Genomic DNA, 9,113 nt, shown 5'->3' on the forward strand with positions numbered 1-9,113 from the left:
ACAATACAGACAGAAATATACCTGCTCTACGTACAGAGGCTTCAACAGCAGCAAAATAAAATAATAATAATAAATCTAAAACAACTTCAAATCTTAAGTAAATTATTCTTTGGACATGAATAAAGAAAGAATTTCTTTGGCCTCTTCTATACAATTTATAGTGCTAAATCTGAAGTAAATCGCAGGCCTCAGTCTATAGTATAGAACTTCAGCAATAGTAAATAGCTGCAGCAGATACCGCAGTAGCAGAATAAGACAGTGAAAAGAGTTGAAAATAAAACCAAGACTAAGTGGAAGTATTCTTTAAATAATCTTAAGATCTTCTTTATTGTAGCTCTAGCAATAGTCCCCCGGAATAGATATATACATATTTAGCTTGGTACCAGTATATCATATAATACCCTGTATTGGTATTAATTATTTGTATCAATTTCCATTCTCTCATTGAAGCACATCGGATATGTAATACCATCACACCTGCCTGCAACAAGATTCGGGACAATTGATTGATGAGGATGTGAGGAACCGTGCTTCATATGATGTATCTGCCGGGCGCGCTCCCTAGTAGCAACAAGGGCCTTGCGGACATTATCATTTTCTTTTGGAGCTGTAAGCGGTACGGGCTCACTGTAAAGTACCAGCTCTGTACAGTGAGCCTGGTCGTCCGCCACCAGCATTCTTGGAACTGTAGACAGTGTATCAACCACACCCGACAAAATTGTTACTTCATTGTCCAAAGTTTCAAGATCCTGTAGCTCCATATCCAAGTCATGTATATAAATTGTATGGTTGGTATCATCAAGCATCATCCGATCGCCCTGATGAGACGTGGCGAGCTTTGGCCGGCCCAAGGTGTCATCTTGAAATGTCAGAGGAGCTAAAAACATTTTTTCATCAGTGACAAGATCTTCTAGAATATTTTCCAGAATTGAAGTTGTTCACCGCATTAAGGGTAGGCGTCATGTACTTACTTAATTGTAGATGACTGAACTTTTTTGTCAAAGGCTGGTCATTGTCAGGATCAGTTTCTGCGGGGCGCTTTTTCCCGCGATAATTGCCCACACAACCAGGTTGCAACGCCATCAGCTACAGGGTACTTGACTTGCTTTATATTAGACGTTAGACACGGAAAGTCAAGAGACAAACGAGCCCATTATTTGTTGCTGGATGATGAAGGATGTATTAACCGAGCGAATTTCTTGATGAATATCCGCAGGTTCTCATGGGACGGGGAACTGGCTTTGACTCATCTTTTATCGTGCTTTAGGTCAAGACCCAGAATATTCTACCACCTTCACACTCCCCCGCCTTGGAACAAACCACCAGGAAAGCTCAACATAAGATCATTCAGCATGGCTTCAAGCGACCCGCCAACGGTGGAATGGACGTCCAAAAAAGTTCGAGATACATTTCTTCAATATTTCAAGGGAAATGGCCATACATTTGGTGAGCAATATGACTTCATCTGGTGAAAACATTTCGACTTAGCTCATACCTCCCGGGCACACATAGTTCCCTCGTCGCCTGTTGTACCTCACGCCGACCCAACACTGCTATTTACCAATGCTGGAATGAACCAGTTCAAGTCTATCTTCTTGGGCACAGTTGATCCTCAATCCGACTTTGCCAACCTTAGAAGTGCAGTCAACTCTCAGAAGGTGGCGAATGCTTTCCTGACCCTGCTGCCTTGCCGTGCTAATGATTCTACTATATAGTGCATTCGCGCCGGAGGAAAACACAATGTGATTGCAATCTGATACAACTCCACTCTGTTATCGAAATAGACTTGCTAACTGCACTAAATCTAGGACCTTGATGATGTTGGCAAGGACAGTTATCACCATGTAAGGGCCCCGAATTAGAACGATGAAATACTTCGATGCTAATTACCAACTGATATTTAGACCTTCTTTGAAATGCTCGGTAACTGGAGTTTCGGCGATTACTTCAAGAAAGAGGCAATCTGCTATTCCTGGGAGTTGTTGACCAAAGTATATGGACTGGATCCTCAGCGTCTCTACGTTACATACTTTGAAGGCAATAAGGAAGGAGGTCTGGAGCCCGATTTCGAGGCGAAGGAGCTTTGGAAATCCGTGGGCGTCCCAGAAGATCACATTCTTCCTGGAAACATGAAGGACAACTTCTGGGAAATGGGTGATCAAGGCCCTTGTGGACCCTGCAGTGAGATCCATTATGACCGGATTGGGGGGCGTAATGCTGCCCACCTTGTCAATCAAGACGACCCCAACGTTCTTGAGATATGGAACAACGTCTTCATACAGTATAATCGCGAGTCAGACCGGTCTCTACGGCCACTTCCCAACAAGCATGTCGACACTGGGATGGGATTTGAGAGACTCGTATCGGTACTGCAAGATAAGCTGTCTAATTATGACACGGACGTTTTTTCCCCTCTATTCCAGGTTATCAAGGATGTCACCGGAGCCCGCGAATATAGCGGGAAATTTGGCGCCGACGACGCCGATGGCATAGATACTGCGTACCGTGTCATCGCAGATCACGTCCGTACCCTGATGTTTGCTATCTCAGATGGCGTGATGCCCAACAACGAGGGCCGTGGGTATGTTATTCGCCGAGTGTTGCGTAGAGGGGCACGCTACGCTCGCAAGTACTTCCAGGTGGAGATTGGAAGCTTTTTCTCGAAGCTTGTCCCTACTGTTGTGGGACAACTCGGCGACATGTTCCCAGAGCTGAAGAAAAAGCAGTTTGACGTTATGGAAATCCTTGACGAGGAGGAGATGTCCTTCGCAAAGACACTCGATCGTGGTGAGCGCCAGTTTGAACATTATGCTCAGCAAGCCAAGGTCAAAGGGGATGAGAAACTTCATGGTGCCGACGTCTGGAGACTGTATGATACCTTCGGTTTCCCAGTCGACTTAACCCGTATCATGGCAGAGGAACGTGGATTGCAGATCGATGATAGCGAATTTGAGGAGGCGCGCCTCAAAGCGAAGGAAGCGAGCAAGGGTCAGAAAAAAGCGGCAGCCGATACAGTCAAGTTGGACGTTCATGACTTGGGCAAGCTGGAACTGATGAGTGATGTTACCAAGACCGACGATACGGCCAAGTTTGGCAAGGGCAACATCAACGCCCAAGTGAAGGCCATCTATCAAGGTAAAGCATTCCACTCGTCCACCGCAGACATATCCGACGGTGAACAACTTGGAATTATTCTCGACCGCACCAACTTTTACGCGGAGCAGGGTGGGCAGGAGAATGATACCGGCAGAATTATCATTGATGGCAAAGCCGAGATTGAGGTTGGTGATGTTCAGCTTTACGCTGGCTATGTCCTTCACACAGGTTTCATGAAATATGGGTCACTAGCTGTTGGAGACACGGTTATTTGCGAGTACGACGAACTCCGTCGGTGGCCGATTCGCAATAATCATACAGGCACACATATCCTCAATTTCGCGCTAAAGTCAGTCTTGGGTGATGGTATCGAGCAAAAGGGCTCCCTTGTTGCCGCCGAAAAGCTTAGGTTCGACTTTTCTTACAAATCTCCTATATCGGACAAAGATCTGGCGAGAATCGAGGAGATATCAACTGAGTATATTCGTCAAAATTGTGCGGTCTACTCGCAGGAAGTTCCTCTCGCCACTGCTCGCCAAATCTCAGGAGTCCGGGCCGTATTTGGGGAAACGTATCCCGATCCTGTCCGTGTTGTCTCCGTTGGAGTGGAGATTGGTGAGATCTTAGAAAATGTCAAAGATCCTAGATGGGATGAAGTGAGTATTGAATTCTGCGGTGGAACCCACGTGCAGAAAACCGGTGATATCAAGGATCTCATCATTCTCGAAGAAGGAGGTATCGCTAAAGGAATTCGCCGCATCATTGCTGTCACTGGGGAAGATGCGCACACCGTACAGCGCCTTGCAGATGACTTTAGGAAGCGTCTCGATCGCCTTGAGGCCATGCCCCTTGGCTCGGATAAAGAAAAAGATGCAAAGCAGATCCAGGCGGAGCTGAATCAGTTGTCAATCTCAGCTCTCCAGAAGTCCGGCTTCCGAGAACGCTTCGCTCGCATCAATAAACAGATTCTCGATGACCAAAAGGCGCAGCAGAAGCTTGAGTCCAAAACCGCTGTTGAAAGTGTTACTAGCTATTTCCAGGACCCAGCAAACAGCGACAAGTCTTGGCTTGTGGCTCAGCTTCCTATTTCCGCCAACGCTAAAGCTGTCAGCGAAGCGATCAACTATGTCAAGGCAAAATTGTCCGACAAGACTGTCTATGTCTTGGCTGCAAGCCCAGAGCAAGGCCGTGTAGCACATGGTTGTCATGTCTCTAAGGTAGACGCTCCTCCCTGAACCCAACTTCTGCCGTTCGCTTCCCTTTCTTGACATGTTCCTTCTTGTGTGGCTAACTTGAATGTTTATTATCACTAGGCAACAAGTGACCAAGGCGCTTCTGCCACGGAGTGGGCCACCGTTGTGTCTAGTGCAGTCGGAGGCAAGGCTGGAGGCAAGGGTCCCACTTCTGTTGGCAACGGCGTGAACCCTGATAAGGTTGATGATGCCATCAATCTGGCATGCGACTATCTCTCTAAGTTCAAACTCTAGATTGTTTACAATTTCATGTTTGGCTATGAAAAGTTCCCAGATTTACTTGTGCTTTTGTTCACATTCCTTTCCTCCCACGAGGGGTGCATGTCTTTGACAGGCATAGTTCTTGAATGTTACTCCCAGTGTTATTCATGAATACTTAAATTTTGTAAAATGGTCCGTACGGATGTTTCTTAAACTTTGTAATGGCTTTCCAGCATGAACTACAATTCATCACATCTCGCCGCATTGCATAATGACAACATCCTGGTTGGGCTTGTCTCTGGTTGTGCGTGTATTTTCGATCATATGCACGATCTCCATCCCGTCCACCACCTGGCCGAAAACAACATGCTTACCATCGAGAAACGGGGTGGCTGTAGTGGTTATGAAGAATTGGCACCCGTTTGTGTTAGGGCCGGAGTTCTATATTGTTAGTAGTCAAACTCGCTATTCCAGAAAAAGGTTTGGAAACATACCGCCATGCTTAGCATGCCTGCATGTTTATGCTTAAGTGCAAAATTCTCGTCCGCAAACCTCGATGTTCCGTATATGGTACAGGAACCTGTCCCATCGCCATTGATGAAATCGCCCCCCTGGATCATGAAATCTTTGATCTTAATCAAGTCAGCTCTGGAACAGAAGAGGTGAAACTCGAATTTGGACAAACCACGCGATGAAATTTGCAATTCTTGAATCCTTGGGATCGCCCCTGGGCGTTTTTATTCTCTCCAGTACAGAACTGACGAAAGTTTTCTGCCGTGCGCGGAGTGACGTTCGCAAAAAGCTCCATCTTGATACGACCTAGAGGCTCCCCTAGATTCTCTGTTTAGTGACCTGACATTGACCTAAAACATAAATGGTACTTCTGTGGTGAGCCTGCCCAAGTTCATAGGTGTGATTTGGCTATTCAAGATTAAACACTCCTGTCCGACTTACCTCCTAGGGCCACATCGAAGAAAACCACTGGGTTGGCATCTTTATGGGGGAAGCTAGTGTCCTCTTCCATGCTTGACTTTGATTCTCTTTCCCCCGTATTTGTTATATGGAAGTAACCAAGCTGGGCGGAATTATGTTTGTATTGAGTTCACTCCACTTTGTCGCTAACACGCACAAGACATTGGAATTCAAGATGCAGAACTACGGAATACCAACAAGTACATTCTGGCCTTAGCTTTGGGATATTTGCATCGTTCCCCACTTTACACTTTCCGATTTATATGAGTAGTACAATTTACCTAACCGGCATAACTGAGCATTTTTCCGAAATCGCCCCAATTTCCTTCTACTGTCTCGTGTTATTGTAATGGGCTGTTTAGCGACTGTGGGTGTAGCGAGGTGAATAGAAGGCTAAAATCTGCTGACTACATAAATGGGTACAGTACAGGCCGCTGGAAGTTAGTCATTGCGGCACCGTTCCAATATCATAGTACTACTTGTCTCGTGACTTGTTGTTGCAACCTCAGCCATTTGCAAGCCTGGTGTGGAGGAACCCTCCCTTAGGATCTTATCCCAGTGGTAAATGTACGGCGTACACGATCCATGTCTCCTTCATGCCTGCACAGGGTTTTCAGATTCTTAACTTGAATTGAATCAGTGATGAACTGTGGCTCTTCTCTTCCATCGTCCCTCCTCCCCTGTGGTCTCCGCCTAGATGAGCTGTATTGCCACCGTGGGTTTTGTCCTTTGAGACAATAATATCAGTCTGGAGGCGTGGCCTTGACTCGATTAACACTATACAAGGAATCTTCTCCCCTCCCATGATTATACGGACTGTCTTCTGAATTCACTCCTCGTGGTTTGCCTTCTTTGTTTGCGAGAGGCAATACCTCTCATACCTTTAACTTTATTACATTTCCTTGGACAAGATGTCTTCGACAACAACTACTTCATCTCCCAGTGCAACCAACACTGATCATAATGGGGCTAGTAACAATACCAGCCCCACAAGCTCACCATTGCTATTTTTTGTTGCACTTGGTTTCGGTGTTGTTTTTACAAATCTATGGTGTGCTCCTGTCGCTCTTGCTGAGACACTTGTGCGGGATTAATCGATTTTATAGGATTATCGTTGGAGTCAAGTATTGTTTCCGATATAACCAGCGGAACCGACAAATTCGCGGTGAAGAATCAGGGGAACCCATAGATTTACTAGCCATGCCTCGGACACATCGGCGACGGCGCGAAAAGAAGTTGATGAGTATGGACGAGGTTAACGAGCGTTTCCCACTCGTCAAATACAAAGCTTGGCGTTCTTCCCGCGCTGACGAAGGCCTCTCTACTGCCGGTGGTATTGCAGCCTCCGTTGTCGGTGATCATAACCTAGATGATGGCCATGGCCGCTTTACCACATCTTTTGACGCGCTTGCCGCGCCGACACCACAGCTGAAAGATAATCTACAACTTGAATCTGCTGTGTCTCGGACCAAAGAACAACTCCCACGTAACGAAGTGCCCCCAGATAAAGCGGAAAAGGGGAGCTCTGGATTTGTCGGAATTCAAACCCATGTCAAGGAAAGTACCAAACCTCGGAAAATATTGCTCTTAGCTGACCGTCCTCCCAGCCTACGGACGAAGACGATGACGACATCGGAAATCAAATACGTACGGCTGTTCCCGCCGAACTTCTGGCGAATCCTGGTGACATCTGCGCCATATGTCTTGATTCTATTGAGGACGATGATGACATACGTGGACTCACCTGTGGCCACGCCTTTCATGCGTCATGTGTCGACCCTTGGCTAACAGGTAGAAGAGCTTGTTGTCCACTTTGCAAGGCGGATTACTATGTTCCAAAGCCACGTGCGGAAACCCGTGAATCTGCCATCGATCAAGAACGCACCGGCCGTCGTCTCATCGTGCCAGCTTATCCTCAAACAGTATTCTTAGGTGGAGGCCAAATCAGTAGCGCTGGGCCTCCTACAGTGTCACCGCGCGCACAGCAAGTGCTACCGACATTCAGGACCGCCTTCTCCCGACTCGGACAATGGCGAAGACCTGGCGTTGACGACGGCCACGATATAGATAACACAGCTGAAATAGCGCTACGGCCTGGTCGAGGCAGCAGCATACTTGGCCTATTCTCTTCCGGTCCTTTTCGCCCACGGACTCCTAGGCAGAGCCGCGGTGGGAATGGCCCTGAGCGCCATACCGTGGTTACTGGGTCACCGGGTTCTAATCGCACCCTCGGTCAGCTTGAGGCTGGACCCGCTGTTTGAGCCGTGGCTGCCTTTCATTTATTCATGGCTTGAATAAGTCAGTCTGAAATTTGTCGGTTTCGCATGTCCAAAATTTCGGCTCCAGTATCTCATAAATTCTATAGCCAGTTCAGCACGGATACTTATATAATCTCTCACTCCATGGCACCTGAACGAACAAAGCTGTCGCTTACTCAGGCTGAGGAACAGTGCACACACCCTAAGATTCTGTGGATCTATCTCATTGATGAGTAGTGCATCGTGTATTTGAAAGCATGACAATCACTGAGGGAAGCCCAGATGTATGTCTCGGGGTTGGTGCTATGTGGGACAAACTCAGACGAAGGTGTTCCCATTATTATCAATCACCGAGGGGTGGAAGGGTGCTCCGTGGCACTATCCTAAGTTCATCCTATTATATGGCAAAAGTGGTATGGTAGTGCTTTGTCATTTTACTAATCATTTCATATTAATACTAGTATTGTACTATAATATAGAATATGGTGCTTAAGTGTGGTAATGGTGTTGTGTCTGGATATTATCTATCATCTAATATTTTGGTCTTCTAGCAGTAATTATTTTTTTATCTAATAGATTGTCATAGATAACCCCTATAACTATGGTGGAGTGTTAATAATCTATCTATACATTCTCTGTATAACAGTTATAATATTAATAATTCAGATCTTCTTTAATATTTGACTTTTAGAATCTTATTAGATTTTTGAAATAGTAAGAATTAGTTTTAAAATAAATAAAACTGCTATTATTCTATATCTAACTGACTTCTTTTTTTTTATAATTTAAATTTTTTTAATTATTTATAAAATAGAGTATATTACTGTAATCTTTATATTTAAATAATAGTTTAAAATTAGAAATTTTTTTTACTATTAATTAATTATTATTTTTATTATAATTAAAAATATTATTAGTCGACTATAAGATTATCAACAGTTATAAAAATAAATTATTAAATTATAATAAAAAATTTAATATAATAATATTAAATTAATATTAACTTAATAATAGAAAACTTTTTTTAAATAAATTTAAAATAAATATTAAAATTAGAGATATTCTGTAATTTAAACTTTTTTAATAAAAAATAGTTTTATAATTTAAATTTTATAATAATTATTATAAAAATTTTAAAATTATAAATTATATAAGTATAATCTATCAGCAGAAATAGTATTATCATTTTAAAAATTATTATTAAATTAAAAAAATATTAGTTATTTTATAATTTATTTTTTTTTAAATAAATATTTTTTTTATTTAATTATACTATTATTTTTAATTTTAATATAGTAAACTAATTAAAAAATCTTAGTAATAAAATAATTGA

The 9,113-nt window shown here is 43.7% G+C and overlaps 4 protein-coding genes across 4 annotated transcripts; 2 read left to right on the forward strand and 2 right to left on the reverse strand.

Moving 5' to 3' along the window:
* Positions 1-328: 328 nt before the first annotated feature.
* On the reverse strand, positions 329-1,210 carry ASPACDRAFT_1877595 (uncharacterized protein). The gene is made up of 2 exons (XM_020198109.1): positions 972-1,210; positions 329-877 (listed from the first exon to the last, which is right to left on the reverse strand). The coding sequence occupies exons 1-2, from the start codon at positions 1,081-1,083 to the stop codon at positions 414-416; spliced, it is 576 nt and encodes a 191-aa protein (XP_020050928.1). The 5' UTR covers positions 1,084-1,210; the 3' UTR covers positions 329-413.
* Positions 1,211-1,691: 481 nt separating this feature from the next.
* ASPACDRAFT_128261 (alanine--tRNA ligase) lies at positions 1,692-4,748 on the forward strand. The gene is made up of 4 exons (XM_020197110.1): positions 1,692-1,742; positions 1,809-1,844; positions 1,905-4,313; positions 4,410-4,748. Exons 3-4 carry the CDS (start codon positions 1,917-1,919, stop codon positions 4,581-4,583), a joined length of 2,571 nt encoding a protein of 856 aa, XP_020050929.1. The 5' UTR covers positions 1,692-1,742; positions 1,809-1,844; positions 1,905-1,916; the 3' UTR covers positions 4,584-4,748.
* On the reverse strand, positions 4,741-5,973 carry cyp3 (putative peptidyl-prolyl cis-trans isomerase). Its single transcript, XM_020197111.1, has 4 exons — positions 5,505-5,973; positions 5,236-5,381; positions 5,045-5,182; positions 4,741-4,991 (listed from the first exon to the last, which is right to left on the reverse strand). Exons 1-4 carry the CDS (start codon positions 5,572-5,574, stop codon positions 4,800-4,802), a joined length of 546 nt encoding a protein of 181 aa, XP_020050930.1. The 5' UTR covers positions 5,575-5,973; the 3' UTR covers positions 4,741-4,799.
* A 7-nt stretch (positions 5,974-5,980) lies between these two features.
* ASPACDRAFT_1909107 (uncharacterized protein) lies at positions 5,981-8,275 on the forward strand. The gene is made up of 3 exons (XM_020198876.1): positions 5,981-6,573; positions 6,629-7,079; positions 7,130-8,275. Exons 1-3 carry the CDS (start codon positions 6,434-6,436, stop codon positions 7,781-7,783), a joined length of 1,245 nt encoding a protein of 414 aa, XP_020050931.1. The 5' UTR covers positions 5,981-6,433; the 3' UTR covers positions 7,784-8,275.
* Positions 8,276-9,113: the final 838 nt, after the last annotated feature.

Source organism: Aspergillus aculeatus (assembly GCF_001890905.1).
Source record: "Aspergillus aculeatus ATCC 16872 unplaced genomic scaffold ASPACscaffold_44, whole genome shotgun sequence".
In the NCBI taxonomy this organism is placed as follows: Eukaryota; Fungi; Ascomycota; class Eurotiomycetes; order Eurotiales; family Aspergillaceae; genus Aspergillus; species Aspergillus aculeatus.